Source organism: Rattus norvegicus, chromosome X, assembly GCF_021556685.1.
Source record: "Rattus norvegicus strain SHRSP/BbbUtx chromosome X, alternate assembly SHRSP_T2T, whole genome shotgun sequence".
NCBI classification, from domain to species: domain Eukaryota; kingdom Metazoa; phylum Chordata; class Mammalia; order Rodentia; family Muridae; genus Rattus; species Rattus norvegicus.
Window position 1 is genome coordinate 125099670 of NC_141554.1, and position 17816 is coordinate 125117485.

At 44.0% G+C, this 17816-nt stretch overlaps 1 protein-coding gene across 1 annotated transcript; it reads right to left on the minus strand.

Moving 5' to 3' along the window:
* Nucleotides 1-2832: 2832 nt before the first annotated feature.
* Nucleotides 2833-17816, minus strand: Akap14 (A-kinase anchoring protein 14). Its single transcript, NM_021703.2, has 6 exons — nt 17741-17816; nt 12457-13556; nt 12274-12365; nt 7902-8081; nt 3781-3833; nt 2833-3029 (listed from the first exon to the last, which is right to left on the minus strand). Exons 2-6 carry the CDS (start codon nt 13544-13546, stop codon nt 2936-2938), a joined length of 1509 nt encoding a protein of 502 aa, NP_067735.1. The 5' UTR covers nt 13547-13556; nt 17741-17816; the 3' UTR covers nt 2833-2935.

Below are 17816 nucleotides of genomic sequence, written 5' to 3' on the forward strand. Positions count from 1 at the left end.
TGTTTCTGTTTTGAGTTCTTTTTTGATGTGTGGTTTCAATTAGCCCAGGTTGACCTCAGGCTTTGTAGCCAAGGATGACTCTGAACTCTTGGTCTCCTGTCTCCACCTTCCGAGTGCTGAGATTCCAGGTGTGTGCCACCAGGCCCAGCCAAAAAGGCTATTGTGCTGTGAAACGGCTTTTCAGGGCTTCTGTGCCTTCTTTTTAATTCTTCAGTCCTTCAATAAAAGATGCTTGTAGATATAATTAGTACATTACTTGGGGCTTTTTAAGATCTACCCTAGTCTTCTGGTTTAAAAGTCCAAATTCTGAATGAAGTCCTGCTATGTTAGGAAGGTGGCCTAGAGAGAAAGCGGCAGATGAATGAGGAATTTAAATCTCACATCATGATCTGGTGTGACCATCATTAGCCCCACACAGTGTCTGCCGCTACCCCAGAACAAGTTGGGGGTTCATATCTTGTCTTGAATGTGTTACAAGTGGACTTGACAGGAACTATTTAGGGGATATTTCTCTTAAGAAAATGAAGTTGTTGCTGTACACAGCAACTCTGGAGTTTGAAAACTGACTTGTTTGCTGTACTCGGCCCTAGAAATGTATTTCAGGCTAACTCTACCTCTGCTCTCAAACCAAGCAAACCAAATGGCTAACTCACAGATTGTGGACTAGAAAATGTGAGCATTAGGTGTTTCAGGTTCTTAATAATCACTGAACATTGTTCTTTCAGTGGCTAGGGTAGAGCTCAGAGTTAAAACACGGGCAGATGAGGCCCTGAGCTACATCCCCAGCAGTGCAAAACTATTTCAAATACAGTTTTGGGAAGTCTAGTGTGCCAATATAAGAAAACTATTCCTAACTAAGCTGATATTTAATATAGGGTAATATCTTAAAAATGAGTATCAAGAGTGCTAATAAGGGAAAATATAGTAAGTCAGTATTTTAATTAAGCTGTTTCCTGATGATGAAAGCAAAATATTAAACATTTTCAATTGTGTCTTTTATGTTATCAGATTTCTTGTTTGGGACAGAGTCTCACTATGTAGCCCTGGATGGCCTAGAACTCACAGAGTTCCCCCTGCCTCAGCCTTCCAGGTGCTAGGGGTTAGAGGTGTGTGCTATTACGCCTCAGTACAGGATTTTCTTTTAAATGTTGCTAAGCGCTTCAGCTTTTTATATGTCTCATGTCTTCAATCCCTAACTTTGTAGAAACCTTCCTCACTTCATCACTGTTTGAAAAGTTTAATATTTGTTCTGGGAGAATGTGTTTCTAACCCACAACTGCTGAATTAAGCAGCAGTTAGCATATGGTAAAATCTGTGATCTTTGAACTTGAAATTTTTTCACTGCATTTATACTTCTCAGTCTGATAAGTCTATAGTTTCCTAAAGTCTAATGGAAACTAGGTTCCAAAGTTGGAAGGCTTATTAATCCATGCACTTCCCCATGAAATACTATGTAAAGTTTATAATCTCTACTTTAAAAGTTATTCTCTAGGGGCATTAGTTTTTGTTAACTGGCTCCTAGCAACTGGATGAACATGTTTTTCTTTTTAAATAGGAAATGTTGTTTCAATGCAACATTTTTGTAGTGTATAAATATTATGGATTTTCTTTTGATTCTTCTCCACAGAATATATACAATCAGTGAAAAAAATAGGAATTTATTTTAAAACCTATCATTTCTAGAAATGTATTAACAGGTCCTTTAAAAAGTGGAGGGCTGGGGTTGGGGATTTAGCTCAGTGGTAGAGCGCTTGCCTAGGAAGCGCAAGGCCCTGGGTTCGGTCCCCAGCTCCAAAAAAAGAACCAAAAAAAAAAAAAAGTGGAGGGCTGAAAGTATTTTATTTTCAGCTTGTTTGAATTATCCCTTCAAAGTGTGTTCTGTCACCTGAGTTCTAAGTCAGCCATTGTTGGCAAAAACAAATCTTTACTGCTCTACAGAGGAAGAAACACACACTCATGTGTGTACACACACACACACACACACACACACACACACACACACCACACACAATCAAACATTAATTCAGGAATTCCCTCTTTGTTACATTCCCAGTGAACATGATAGTGGTTAGGCTTCTATGTGTACTCTTTATAGTTCTTTAGGCCCGAGTAAAATCTATGTAGAACTATTGTAATTGAGATACTTTGTTTTCTAAAGAGACTTGCTGAGTTTCTCACCTTTTCACCTGTTGTTCATAGGATTTTTCTCTCCTTGTTTTTATTTGTTGTACAAAGATAATAGTAAAAATAGAGAAATTGCTCAGTCCTACCACATGAATTGTTACAAGTGTTCTGTGTTCCTTGTACGTCTTTGTCATTTGAAGTGTAGTGTAACTTTGTCTTTGGTGTTTTAGAATTGTGTGATCAGACATAGCAGTCCCATTGGGAAGTTAGGAATACATGATGACCCAGTGTGAAGACAGAAATAAGACCAGAAATAAGGAAGGGTGGTAACCCGTACCTGCTTCGTTGCAGTCACGAGCATGATGTTCTACACACCAAAATCCTCTGGTTCAGAGTTCAGCAGTGAGGCTCACCTTACAGTAGATGAGGTCTGTGACTAGTAGAGCCTTTCAGACTGTTAGGGTAAAGTATAGAGCTGTTACCATTTTGTTACCCAGATACCCATAAAAGTGTCTGTCAAGCTTGGAGGTAGACATAGAGGAGGACCAAATAGCTAAGGGCCAATGGCTGAACTTAATAATGTTCAAAACTCAACTCTGTGCTTGCCAGACTCCAAAATCATGATACAGTGTTGAGAAAAATATTTTCAAAAACAGAAAACAACTTGTTTCAGAATGGATAATGAATAAAAACAAAAACGCAGTTGGGTTATGTGCCATGAGTTTATTATTCAATAAATATTATGTGATTTGATATGCTGTTTCATATTTTTAATGTCGGTTGTAAAACATCCTCAAACATAACACAGGAATCAGACAACTTTAAAAGGGATAGACTCCAACAAAATATGTTTGGTCTCAGTAATGTCCCTCAGCCATTGTTCTCGAAATCGAATCTTTCCTGGCCTACAGAGGAAGGAAAAACACAAATACACACAGTTTTATCATCAAACAGTTCAGGCAAGAGTTCCCACCTCACATTCCCAGTGAGCAAGTCTCTGACTGGGTTCTAGCTGTGTTCCTTACTGTTCGTTAGGACTACAGAAGAAGTCTTGCAGGGAGCCGCTATACAATAACATGGGTTGTTACACATGATATGAGTTTGGTGTGGTTCTCTACTGGGAGGGGGAGTGCTGAAACATGATCTCACTCTATAGCCCAGACAGGTCCCAAACTTACAGCAATCCTTCTGCCTCAGCCTCCCAATTGCTGGGATTATAGACATGACTATAACACCTAAAAGGGGTTATATCATCCATAGTAAATTCAGTAAAATTCTGAGGTTTCCCTGAAGAGGACTGGGGCTGTACCTCAGTGATAAGAGTACCTGCCTGGCATGTGGAAGGCCCTGGTATTGATACCCAGCACCATACACACGCATGGACACATACAGAAAGAGACAGACAGACAAAGAGACAGACATGACTCACTTTGCCCCATTCTTCTTTCAACTAATCCTTAAGTTTCTAATTACTGAAAAAGCATAAAAATTTTCTAGAGTAATGCTAGAATCCAATTTTCAGCCCATGCTATAGGGTAAGTGGTCCAAAGATAAAGGGGAATCTGCTTGAATTATCTGTCTATGGGCCTGTTGGAGTCCTAGAATGTGGCAACCTTTACCTCACTCATTTACAATAAGTCTCCAAATTTTAATTACCTTTGAAGTAGTTCTGAATTCTCAAAGATATAAGAGACATCAACAGGCATATCCTAAGAAAGAGGGACAAGTGTGAGCCTGGACCAAACACGCCAATGCTTAATCCTTCTATTTTACCCTTATCCGTATTGTGTATTTGCATTTTCAGGGCCTACCTTTATTTACTGGGAATCCATTAATTGGTAGTTCTTTAATATTTCAAATGTATTCTGCAAAAGGTCACGGATACCTTAGGCTACTCCACAAGATTGGAGACAACTGGCAAAGGCTTGGGTTCCTCAATAAGACCATGAATCAGTCTCCTTTCGTCTCCTTTTTAATTTTTTTTGACAGGGGTGGAGGTTGGAAATTTTTAATTTTGAAGCAGGGGTTTTACTGTGTTATATATGGCTAGCTGCAAGTAAACCTCTCCTCACAACCTCTCTCCTGAATGATACGATGGTACGTGTGCTACCGCACCTAACAAATATATTTGGGGTTTGGAGACAGGGTCTCATGTAGCCCAGGTTGGAGTCAGATTTAGTATGTACAAGGTTGGCCTTGAACAAATCCTCTTGCTTCCTCCCAAATTCTAGGATTACAATTGTTTGCTACCAAGCCTAGCTCCAAGAAATACATTTTTTTCCAAAGAGGAAAAATTATTTTTTGGGTTGGGCAGTGGTGGTGCACTTTTTAATCCCAGCACATATCAAACCCACCTCCTAAAAATAACTAGATTTATGGACAGTTAGTTGAAAGCCACCATATGGGTGCTGAGAACTGAACCCAGGTCCTCTGCAAGAGCAGTAAGTGCTCTTAACTAAGCCAGCCCTCCAGCCCTACAAGTACATTTTTAAGGCAGAAAAATAGGTAATAATATTGCCGTGGTCCCTATTTATTTATTTATTTATTTATTTATTTATTCATCATTCATTCATTCATTTATAGACAGAGTTTCTCTGTGTAGCCCTGGCTGTCCTGGAATTCATTCAGTAGACCAGGCAGGTCTCGAACTCACAGCCTACCTGCCTCTGCCTCCCAAGTGCTAGAATTACAGGTGTGCACCACCACTGCTTGATACCCCCACCTATTTTCACCTTCAAAATTGTGCTTGGGATTTTGAGCAAGAGCCTTTTCCCCAGGGCCTCATCATATGATATCTGGTCTTGCCTAACTTTCCCAGTCTCACCATCTCCCCTCCCTCACTGAGGGAGAGAATAGCATATAAATTAAATATAGTTATAGCTCATAGGCTCTTGCTACTCACACATATCTCTAAGTGTGCGCTGCCAGAATTACCTAGGGGTTTTGTGAGGAATGTATTGTCTCAGCCAGGCAGTGGTGGCACACACCTTTAATCCCAGCACTCGGGAGACAAAGGCAGGCAGATCTCTAGAAGACAGCCTGGACTGCAGAGTGACTTTCTAGATGGCCAGAGCTACACAGAAAAACCCTGTTTCAAACAAAACCCAAAAAATGAACACCACCACAAAGGATATATCATCTAGCACTACCCAGATCTCCTGAATCAGAATCTTCATTTAACGAGCTCCTCAAATACTGTCATGTTCTTCGAAGTTCCAGAACCACTATGGGAACATTTTAAACGAAGGACTGTTAAGCAACCGTAAGAGTGCTCTTGCAGAGGACCTGAGTTCCTAGCACCCATGGTAGGCAGCTTGCAACTGCCTGTAACTCCAGTTCCAGAGTATGTGAAACCTTGGCTTCTGTGTACAGCAGCTGCACTCACATGCACACACATAAATACTAAAAACGGGATCCCCATTGAAGGAATCAGAGAAAGGACTGAAAGATCCTGAAGGGGCTTGAGACCCCATATGAACAACAATGCCAACCAACCAGAGCTTCCAGGGACTAAGCCACTACCCAAAGACTATACATGGACTGACCCTGGACTCTGACCTCATAGGTAGCAATGAATAGCCTACTAAGAGCACCAGTGGAAGGGGAAGCCCCTGGTCCTGCCAAGACTGAACCCCCAGTGAACGTGATTGTTGGGGGGAGGGTGGTAATGGGGGAGGATGGGGAGGGGAACACCCATACAGAAGGGAAGGGGGAGGGGTTAGGGGGATGTTGGCCCTGAAACCGGGAAAGGGAATAACAATTGAAATGTAAATAAGAAATACACAATTTAATAAAGATGGAGAAAAAAAGAAAATTTAAAAAAAATAGATCTCTAAACACAGTGATGGAAAGTCACTTTAAAAGGCTCTGGCTGGCTGACTGCTACATGCGGGCAAGAATAGAAGGAGAGACCAGTTACGCTATTGAAATAATCCGAGAGGGGGTGGGTGGGATCTGTATATATTTTCCTCATGGGACAGATGTGAGAGAAAGAGAAGAGTTGAGGAAGATGCCACAGATTTGGCCATCAACTCAGATGCAAAAACTTGAAGTGAGTTGGATGTGGGAGGGAAAATCAAACATTCAATTCCAGAACTGGGGAGACAGCTCAGTGGTAGAGCACCCGCTTAGCATGTAAAGGTCCTAAGTTCAACCTTCAGAACCACAAAAACAAAATCAGCTTTAAAAATGGTTAAGTGAAAATTTCACTGAATATCAAGATATGCTAGAGATTTGGAAATTACAAGGTTGAAGTGACATTAATGTATCTTATTGATTGACCTTTTTTTTGAGCTGAAGGAGTCACACTGTGTCACCTAAGCTGGATATCAACACTTCTTTAAAAGTTCTTTTTGGGGCTGGGGATTTAGCTCAGTGGTAGAGTGCTTACCTAGGAAGCGCAAGGCCCTGGGTTCGGTCCCCAGCTCCGAAAAAAAAGAACCAAAAAAAAAAAAAGTTCTTTTTATGGGGTTGGGGATTTAGCTCAGTGGTAGAGTGCTTGCCTAGCAAGCACAAGGCCCTGGGTTCGGTCCCCGGCTCCAAAAAAAGAACCAAAAAAAAAAGTTCTTTTTATTTTATTATTTATGCATATAAGTGATTTGCCTCATGTATGCTTGTGTACTGTACATGTGCCCAGAACCAAAGAGGGTGTCAGATCCCCTTTGACTGGACTTAAAGATGGTTGTGAGCTGCCATGCGGGTGCTAGAAATCTAACCCAGATCTTAACCACCGAGCTAGCTCTGGACTTTATTTTTAAATTGTGTGTGCACACGTGTGTGTGTGTGTGTGTGTGTGTGTGTGTGTGTGTTTGTGTGTGTGTGTGTGTGTGCATGTGAATGCCATGGAAGCCAGAAGCCAGAGGCCTTGGATCCTGTGGAGCTGGAGTTACAGGTAGTTATGAGCTGTTCATGTGACACGGGTACTGGGAACCAAACACAAACACAGCCAGAGCAGTAAGTGCTCATAACTGCTGAACCACATCTCCAATCCTGCCGTTACCTCTTAGGTTCAAGTGATACTCGACCTCCTGAGTGTTGAGGGTAAAGTGTGCACTGCTGCGCCCAGCTTGGGGTTTTGTTTATTTTTGAAATGTAGATCTTGCCGTTGCTCGGGCTGGCCTGTGAACTCTAATGATCCTTCCATTTTAACTTCCCGAGTAAGCGGGACTGTGGGCACGCTCTGTTAACTCAGCTCTGGGTGATATTTAAAGTCACAGGACTGGATTAATTACCAAGGGAAGTACAGAGAAGGGGACTGGATGTCGGGACATTCCCACATGAAAGTGTTTGTGTGTGAGGCAAACACACCAGTACATACTGCCATGGAATGGCGAGGGAGGCACAAGGAGAGCATGCTCTAGAAACCAGACGTGACGTGTTATGGAGAACAGAGTAATCAGCATGGTAAGTGCCACAGCTGGGTCAAGTATGATGACGGCAGAAACCTGTCTATTAAGTTTCATGGGTTAGAGATACAGCTCAATGGCAAAGGACATATGCAAGGCCTTGGGTTCAACCCTCAATAAATAGCTTGAATTCATTCGAGCCAGCATAGTGATGCACACCTATAATCTCAACACTGGGAAGGCTAAGACAAGAGGATCAGGATTTCAGGGCCATCCTTAGCTATCTAGGTAAAGATCAGAACCTTCATAAAACCTAGCATTTTGCAATGGGGGCTGGGGGAGAGAGGAGGGAATCAATGATGCCTATGACTAGAAATGTCATCATTGCTGAATCTTAACCAAAGGGACCAGGAAGCAAAAAGAAGTGCTTACCGCAGGTTTGCTCTTGTTGAACTTGATGGTGAAGTAGGCGTTGGCACTGACTCGTGCCATGGGTCTCACAGCAGTGGGGGCACTCCAGCGCACCCGGTAGATATAGTGGAAGGAGTGAATTAGGTCTTTCTTCTCTATAAAATCTGCATAGTACACCCAGCGGTTTTGAAACTCCCATGTCTGTTTCATAGAAGAGCGGTGGAGGGAGGGAGAGGGAGGGGGGGGGAGGGGGAGAGGGAGAGAAAAAGCTCACTGAGAAAGAAAAATCAGGCTCAGTTCAACAAAGGCACTGCATAACAGGGTTACAAATTCTGAAATCTTGACTTTTTAAAATTTTGATTCAAACTAGAACCCACCTCCACTTATTCCCACAGTAGAGGAGAAATGGAATAATTCAGCAATGTAAAATTCACTTGAGATATGCTTTGGACTGTGATGGAGGAGGGGCAAGGGTTAAGGTCTGGATGGACATACCATACTTCTCCACATCCTCACTTGGGAGGCAAGTATGTGGCTAAACTGGAGGATAATTTGTGATGGAATACGTGTTCTGCTTACCCTATCTCAGGAGACCTAAGGGATGACTAAGGTAATGGACCCAGTTTTAGTCATCTGTAAGATTGGACTTACTTCATTGGTTGTGATATGTGGTTTATAAAACAAGTTCTGGGGAGATTTCTCAGTGAAGGTACTCATTATGCAGGCCTGACAACTTGAGTCAAACAGCCAGGATCAATGGAAGAGGTAAAAGGAGATCTGAAGTAACTCCATGAGGTTGTCTTCTGACCTATCTACATGGGCACTGTGGTATGCGCACATGTAGACGACACCGCCAAACACACCCCCACAATAATAAAATATAAAAGTAAAAGAAGACCGGACGAGAAATAAGTCAGGCAATTGGACTATCCACATGCCCTCAAGATGGCGTCTGGGAGATTGTAGCTCAGTAGCAGAGTGTTTGCCTCGTGTGTAAGGCCTTCCTGGGTTTGAATCCCTGTAGGAGTCTCTTGACTTTTTCAGACGGGGTCTTACTATATAGCAGGCTGCCCTCAAACTCACAAGTTCTATCTCTCCTCCTAAGTTCTGAGATCACTGGTATGTCTCATTACACCTAGCCGGAAGAGCCACTGTGCAGATATTAAACTGAAGACTTTGGAGTATCTCTGCTGTCTGAACCTGTTTTTGCAGTTGGGATGGGAATAGCCAATTAAAAGGAACTATATTATTGACAGAATCAGCATCCATCCAGAGCCAGGTATGGTGATATAGGCCTGTAATCTCAGCCCCTGGAGAGTCCAGGCAGGGGGATTGGGAGTTCCAAGTCATCCTCAACTGGCATTCCAGGCCCGCCTCAAAAATCTAGGGAAAGATGACAAGAAAGTCAGGAATGTGCTGTGTGCATAAGCATGAAGACCCAAGTTCAATTCCCAGCACCCACTTTAAAAGTCATTCATGGTACTGTGTACTCCCAGTGCTGGGTAGGCAGAGAGAGACAGACAAATTCTTGCCCAGAAAATCTAGCTTAGTTAGGTGGCCAGCAAGACCCGTGAGAAGCCCTGTTTAAAAAAATGGTGGGGGCTGGAGAGATGGCTCAGTGGCCTGCTCTTGAAATCCTGAACTCAAGCAACTGTCCTTTTTTCAGCCTCCTGAGTGTCAGCAACTATGAGCAACTATGGGTGCCACACAAGAGCCTGGCACTTGAAGGTCTAGTGACAGAGATGAGAAGTGGGACCCAGAGGAATCAGGCCCATGGCTTTAAAAACAATAAAACAGGGGTTGGGGATTTAGCTCAGTGGTAGAGCGCTTGCCTAGCAAGCGGAAGGCCCTGGGTTCGGTCCCCAGCTCCGAAAAAAGAAAAAAGAAAAAAAGAAAAAAAAAACAAACAATAAAACAGTCTGGTCTTTTGCCTCAGCTTATTTCAAACTCATCTCCAATTGGCCACTTCAGTTAGAAGAGAGAAACAGTACTCAGTTTGTTGAGGTTGGGGACTGTGTCTTCTCCCATCGTCTGTATGGCATCGTTCCCTTTTTCCGTTTTAAGACGGGGCTGTATTATATATAGCCCAGACTGATTCCAACATGCTATGTAGTCAAAGATGACTTTGAATTTTTAACTCTCCTCGACCTCTATAAAGTGTTGCAAATGAAGGCATGCCTTGTTTATTCAGTGTGGGGTAAACTCAGGACTTAGTGCATGTGTGGCAAGCTCTCTACCAACCGAGCTATATCTCCAGACACTTTGTTTTTTGCAATAGGGTGTCATGTAGCTCAAGGGGACCCTGAACTCCTAACTTTCCTGCCTCTCCCACCCATGTGATGAGAACTGTAGGCATCTGCCATGCTCGCCAGTGCATTAGTTCTTGTAGAGCCTGGCAGTCAACTCCTTGTGCCCGGGTTTCCTCACCATTCTCAGTTACTCAAATTTGTTTCCAGTGGGAATGTTTGTCCCAAAAAGACTCTGTAGCACTAGAATAGTTCCTAGGGAATGTCTAACCAAGTCACTAACTTTTCAGGTGAAGATAGAGGGGCCTCAGGCCTGGACTGATAGCCAAGGGCTTCTGGGCACAAAGCTCAGTGTTGTCAGCTTCCCACCAGATGCCTCACATCTCAGAGTTTCTTCCTCTCTGCTTGGTTGTACTGTACTGTACTAAACTTCCGTTACATTCAATTCTGCTATTTCTATAAGCCAATAATTGTATGGGCAATGGATTTTATGTCGCTCCAGGGAATGTATATTTTCCTTATGTTTTGTAATTTTTTTATATAACACACCTTCATTAAGTGACTATTTCCTAAGGACCAGCAAAGAGGCAGCCATGGCGGGGGGAGAGAAAGGTGAGAGGGCAGAAGTTCTACGATGGGGAGAGTGGGCACTCATCACCTTGGGCCTTACAGGCCTCTGGCCCGGCTCGCTTTGCTGGTTATTCAAAACAGCTGTGCCTTTGGGCAGAGAAACATTTGCCCCTTCCCCTGGCCCATTCCGGGCCGAGTCAAGAGCCCTGAATGCAGTGACCAGGGTGGTGTTTGCTCAGCCTGGAAAGAAACTCACACTAGAGCAGGATGATGTTCAATAACCACTCACGCCGCTCATTCCCAGGGTGCTCTAGACGCCCTTCCTACTGGAAACATTGTGCGGTGCCTAGTGCTGTCCCTGCTTTCTCCCAAGGCCATCGGACCGCAGTGGCCAGGGTCTAGGAAATTGCCCTTGGGACTGTAGGCTCAGACTGGGGCTAGGCGACTTCACTTTTACTTTCCGCTAACCTCCCTTCAGACAGTATACTGACAAGAGATTTCAAGCCATTCTTCTTCAGCTACCCGTAATGCAAAGCAACCATGCACTAACCAGAAGCCACCTAAAAGGGTCAGAACTAGACACAGGTCACAGGTGGGGGAGGATTGATGGGCTTGCATATCATTATCATTACCATCTCGGCAAAAGTATTGATCTCGGGGATGGCAAAAGTGGGTCAGTCCTAGGAAACATTTAAACATGTTTAGTGCAAGTGATGCTGTCAGTTCAGTCTCCGACACTGTATAAAGACATTTAAGCCACCCTGTAGCCTCTGTTAGCCTGAACATACTGATATTGTTGGAGGAAAGCTGCTTTAGGGATGCTTCTCTCCTTAAGCCAGCAGGCCCCCATTGAATATATCAGTACAGACAAAGGATTTCGTGGAAACAGCAATTTCCTTGGGCAGTGTACAATAACGATGATACAAATGCATGACAATATGGCTGCAGTTTTCTCCTTCAAAGATTTTCCCACCTTGGGCTTGGAGAGACAGTCGGGTGGTTAAGAATGCTTACTGGCTGGGGAGGTGGTGCACCCTTTTAAATCCTAGCATTCAAGAGGCTGGAACAGACCGGTCTCTGTGTGTCTGAGGCTAGCCTAATCTACATGGCAAATTCCAAACTAGCTTGAGTTACATAGGAGACTCTGTCTCTTAAAAAATTAAAATAGGGCTAGAGAAATGGCTTACTAAGAACACTGGCTATGCGGGTTCAATTCCCAGCATCTGCTTGGTAACTCACAGTCACCCCTAACATTCAGGGCATCTGACATCCTCTTCCAGCCTCCACAGACGTGCGCATGCGCGCAAACACACACACACACACACACACACACACACACACACACACACACACACGATATTACCTAAGGGTGTATAATGATTTAAAAAATAAAACAACTAAGCAAAACTTTCCTATCTTGATTTTGGAATTTACAAGAAAATTATGTTTACTTATTTTAATTGCCTATGACGTCACCCCTTTGGTTTTCATGACCTTAAACTTATGATTAGTGGAGGACCTTTTATATTGTTGCTCATACCGTTGGGTACCAAACTGGAGTGACCACAGTTACTTACTGAAACAAACTTTTCAATTTGTTTTCGACCCTTTTCTGCCGTGAATTCCCCATGAGTGAGCCACTTGATGTTCTTGATGGGATTTCTGGCTTCTGGAAACAAGGCATGAGTTTATTAGTTGCCTGATAGTGTGGCGTTATGGTAATGAGACAATGGTTTTGGTTGTACAAACCTGAAGCCTACCTTCCACAAACTGAACAGAAGCAGCCAGTACGCCCTCAACTACAGTCCGAGCTATCTCATTCATCCTCTCGTCTTTTTTCTCTACAACTGCAGGCTTTTTCTCTTTTACGTCTGGCACAATTAACTTCTCTTTTCCATCTATTACTTGTGTCTTCTCTTTGATCTCAGACACAACCTTTTTTTCTTTTATCTCTGGTGTGAATAACACCACCTTCATTTCCTTTAACTGGGGCACACGTGGTGGCACTTCCTTTTTCCGCTTCACCTCCGACACCCGAATCTTCTGTTTTACTTGTGGAGCAACTGGCGCAACTAGCGCAACTGGAGCATCTGGCACAGGTGGCGCAACTGACGCAGGTGGCGCAACCGGCGCAGGTGGCGCAAACGGCACAGCATGTGCTACCGGTTCAGTATGAGCAACTGGCGCAGGTGGCACAACTGGCGCAAGTGGCACAACCGGCGCAGGTGGCACAACAGGCAGAGAAGGCGCAACCGGCGCAGCATGCGAAACCTGGGCAGTATGCGCAACCGGCGCAGCATGCGCAACCGGCACAGCATGCGGAACCTGGACAGCATGCGGAACCTGGGCAGCATGAGGAACCTGGGCAGCATGCGCAACCGGCGCAACCGGTGCAACCGGTGCAACCACCTTCTCTTTCGGATCTATTAGCTGCACTTTCTTCTCTTTTACTTCTGGCACTACTGGACCCTTTTCTTTTGTGTCTATTGATGCAATCCTGTTTTCTTTTGTGTCGGTCACAATCCTCTTGTCTTTTACGTCTGTCACAAATGTCACCGTCCTCTTGTCTTTCTCTATCACAGGTTTCTTGTCTTTGGGATCTGAGATCGTCACAGTCTTCTTTTCTTTTGGTTCCGTCACACTCTTTTTGTCCTTTGGGTCTGCAATGATGGTCACCGTTTTCTTCTCTTTCTGATTTGTCACAGACTTCTTTGGGTCCTCCACGGCCTTACTATCTTTTGGTTCTGTAACATTCTTGGGCTCTGGAGCCTCCGGTTTCTTTGCCTTGGCTGTGCTAGTGTTCTCCACAGTCTTCGCCTTCTGGTTTGGGGGCTTTTTTTTGTTATTCATTTTATTTTGCCTGGATTAAAAAAAAACTCAAGAGTTTACTCTATGTGTGCAGAGTTACATGTAACAAATATACTCACATAAGTAGACACTCTCCTTTTAAAAGAATGTTTTTATTTCTTTATGTGTATGCATATTTTGCTTATGGTTTGAGATACGGTTTCTCTGTGTAGCCCTGCCTGTCCTAGGACACAAGTTGTAGACAAGGCTAGCCTTGAACTCAGAGATCCACCTGTCTCTGTGTCCTGACTGCTCCCGGCACATGACTTTTTTTTTAAAGTAGTGAATTGGGGAAATAAAAGCATATTCTAGCAGTAGAATGCTTACCTAGTCTTGGGAAGCCTTGGATTGCATCTCTAGCAACACACACACACACACACACACACACACACACACACACGTAATGAGTCAAGAGACATGGCAGCCGATTGGTGTTTCCATCTTGACTTTTCAAGGTATATAATTGTATTACTTCAAAGAAACCATTACTCTGACCATCTCTTTTCCTGAACATATGTATCTCTTGTGCTTATTAGCTTTGGTTACCACTTTCAAAACTGTCCCATGGAAGTCAAGGTGGTCATTATGATCATTATTCTCCTTTGTTTCCGACCCACTGGGCGCTGCTTTCTGCTGTTGCCCCATTTAGGATGATGCTTGCTTATGGTCTGAGATTTAAAGCTGGGGAGAGTGGTAAATATCTGTGATCTTAGCATTTGGGAGGCTGAGGTAGGAGGATTGCTACTAGTTCAAGGCCAATCTGGGCAACACAGTGTTTGTTAGGCTAGACAAGGGCTGTATACTAAGACAGCGCCTCCCCAGCCAAACACACACACACACACACACACACACACACACACACACACACACACACGTGCCAAAAAACAATCACCCCTACCCAAAAACAACCAACCAACCAATCAAATAAAAAAACCAAAACAATACCCAAACCAAACCAACCCCAAAATCTATGGATAAGCCAGGTGTGGAATTGCAGGCACATCTGTAATTCCACCTGGGAGTGGGAGGCAAGGGATCAAAAGTTCAACATCATCCATCCTTAGCTACATAGCAAATCTGAGGCCATCCTGAGCTATATAAGATGAGGGAGAGGGAGAGGGAGAGGGAGAGGGAGAGGGAGAGGGAGAGGGGGAGGGGGAGGGTGAGGGAGAGGGGGAGGGAGAGGGAGAGGGAGAGGGGGAGGGGGAGGGGGAGGGGGAGGGGGGAGGGAGAGGGGGAGGGGGAGGGAGAGGGCGAGGGCGAGGGCGAGGGGGAGGGCGAGGGCGAGAGAGAGAGAGAGAGAGAGAGAGAGAGAGAGAGAGAAGAGAGAAGAGAGAAGAGAGAAGAGAGAAGAGAGAAGAGAAGAGAAGAGAGAGACCATTTGAGGCTGGGCATGGTGATATGGCATATGCCTGTCCCAATATTTGAAAAGCTAAGGCAGGAGAATTGTGAGTTGGAGACCAGCTTGAGGTACATTGTGACACCTTGTCTTTTAAGAAAAGGTGAATGGGTCAGGCGGTGGTGGAACACACCTTTAATCCCAGCACTTGGATCTCTGTGAATTCCAGGCCATCCAGGGCTACACAGAGAAACCTGGTCTTTAAAAAAAAAAATGAATGGAGCTGGAGAGACAGTACCGTGGTTAAGAGCACAGACTGCTCTTCCAAAGAACCAGAGTTTGATTCCCATCACCCATCTGGAAGCTCATGACTGTCTGTAAATGTAGTTCCAAGGGATCTGACGCCCTTTTCTGAACTCCGCAGGCAGGCACACATGTGGTGCACAAACACACATGCAGGCAATGCACTCGTACACATAAAATACAAATTAACAAATCTTTTTATTTAAAAAGGGAAAATTTTTGTTCCTGTTTGAAGAAGACTTTTTAAAAAAGTAATGAATGTAGCTCGTTTTCCAAATACCTTCAGCATCGATCGCTGATGTGAACATTGGCTTTCTCAGGGTTATGGACAGGTGTTTATCACATAACAGGAGTGTGTCCATCAGGGACTTTCCCCCTTTATACATCTTTCCCCCTGAGTCTCAGACTCACTTCCCTGGCTTCCCTTCCCTGCCCTTCACTCAGAACTGCTCACTTCTGAGAAATCATTTCTAGCAGGCAAATCTTTCCTCTCCTTTTCTTTTTCCTGTCTGTCTGTCTGTCTGTCTGTCTTTCTTTCTTTCTTTCTTTCTTTCTTTCTTTCTTCCTTCCTTCCTTCCTTCCTCCCTTCCTTCCTTCCCTCCTTCCCTCCCTTTCTTCCTCTCTTTCATTCTTTCTGAGACCCAGTCTCATTGTATATAGCCTTGACTGGCCCCTCAGAGCTCCTTGTGTAGACCAGGATGGCTTTGAAATCACAAAAATTCATCTGCCTGCATGATTAAAGGTGTACAATACCATGCCCAGCCTTCTTCCTTCTTGCCAGCGAATCTTTAAATGGAGTGAGAGAATGGTAGTAGAGGTCTTTCCAAACTGAGTGAGTATTTATTTATTTATTTATTTATTTATTTATTTATTTATTTATTTATTTATTTATTACACATGCAGATCTCAATTTGGGACTATTTAATGTGCCATGTTTCATTAATGACCCTATGAATGACATCCACTCTCCTCTCTCTCCAGCTTCACTGGATAGCTGACTGGAGACCACATGAAATAGCCTTCTAGTGCCATCTAGTGTCCTTAGGAGGCCATACACTATGGGGCACCTGTGATCTGAGGCCTGGAGAAGTGTCGAGCTTCTCCATGTTGCTGTCTTACACGACTTCTCAGTCTGGTTTCCCCCACCTGCCACTAGCCCAAATGGCTACAAATCTCAGGCAGTTTAAATTTCATTTGTCTCTCTCTGTACTGTGGCCACATCTTTTATTTCCCTGACCAACTATCTTAATTTTAATATAAATGAAAAAAATGTTTGTTTCATTTTATGTACATATTTACATGCCTTGTGTGAGTGTACGTAAGTGTAGGTAAGTGTACTGTGTTCGTGCAGGAGCCTGTGGAAACTGGAAGAGGGCATTAGATTCCCTGGAACTGGGGTTACAGGCAGTTGTGAGCCAGCTGATATAGGTGCTAGGAAAAAAAATACATGCAACAAAACTATAAATTAAATAGAAGACTTCCAGCCTGGCACAGTGATGTACACGTTTAACCTCAGAATTCAGGTTGCAGAGGCAGGCAGCTCTCTGTGACTTCAGTGAGCCTGGCCTACATAGCTAGTTGCTTCACAAAGAAATCCTGTCTTAAAAAGCAAGCAAACATACAAAGAAACAAAAGAAGAGGCTTCCAGACACCTTTTCTCACCTTGGTATAGTTCAGAATGTGCTCCTTTCTGCAAGCTGCATCTTAAATTCATAGTTTTTGCATTAATCTCTTTATCTGGGGCAGGGAGGTGCTAAGGGTGACTCAGCAAGTATGTGTGTGTGTGTGGGGTGGCGTGTCAAAGGGTGACTTGCAGAAGTAGTTTCTCTCCTTTCACTATGTGAGTTCTGGGGACCACCCCCTTTATGCACTGAGCCATCTCATTCTTCCTGTAAGCCCCTTTCGTGAAGGCAACCCTGTTTCCTTTTCCAACTTCTTTGGTCCCCAGGGTACACTAGACACTACACAAGCAACCAAGTTCCCTTGACCATTGATCAAAAAAAATCTGTATACCCTTTAAACATTCCTGTAATAATTACAGACTAAATGCTCATTTAGGCCTTAATATTTTCATTGTCCACTCAGTCCTCCCCCCATCTTCAGTTTCCTTTTGTGCAGCTGGCAGAAAACAGACCTAAAGAAAGTCTTTCCAAAACCATTTTTGGCTATGTAGCAAGTTTGAAACCAGCAAGTTTGGCTTACACAGACCCCTCTCCTCCAAGGCGGCAGCAACAACAAACCAGAAAGAGAGGAGGAACTGAGGAAGGAAAGAAGGAAGAAAGGAAGAAAGGAAGGAAGGAAGGGAGGGAGGAAGGAAGGAAGGGAGGGAGGAAGGAAGGGAGGGAGGGAGGAAGGAAGGAAGGGAGGGAGGAAGGAAGGGAGGGAGGGAGGAAGGAAGGGAGGGAGGGAGGGAGGAAGGAAGGAATTTAACCTATCAGTGGATGCACATCATTCTCAGGTGTCTCTCCCATTAGCTTCTCTGGGGGTCTGGGTGACTCATAGAACCACTTCCACTCCCTTTCCAGGCCTTCCCCTCAATAAAGAAAGCACAGTACCTAAATGAGCAGGTTCTTTGAAGGAGTAGCAGAGGAAGCTTTAGCAGTCTCTCAGCGGCTCTGCCCCAAGGTTCCT

Coding starts and splice junctions, on each gene's coding strand:
- Akap14 (NM_021703.2), bottom strand. CDS start 13,546: ATGAATAACAAAAAAAAGCCCCCAAACCAGAAGGCGAAGACTGTGGAG. Junction 12,366..12,456: donor TTCTGTTCAGTTTGTGGAAG/GTAGGCTTCAGG, acceptor CCTTGTTTCCAG/AAGCCAGAAATCCCATCAAG. Junction 3,030..3,780: donor AATTCAGAACTACTTCAAAG/GTAATTAAAATT, acceptor CTTCCTCTGTAG/GCCAGGAAAGATTCGATTTC.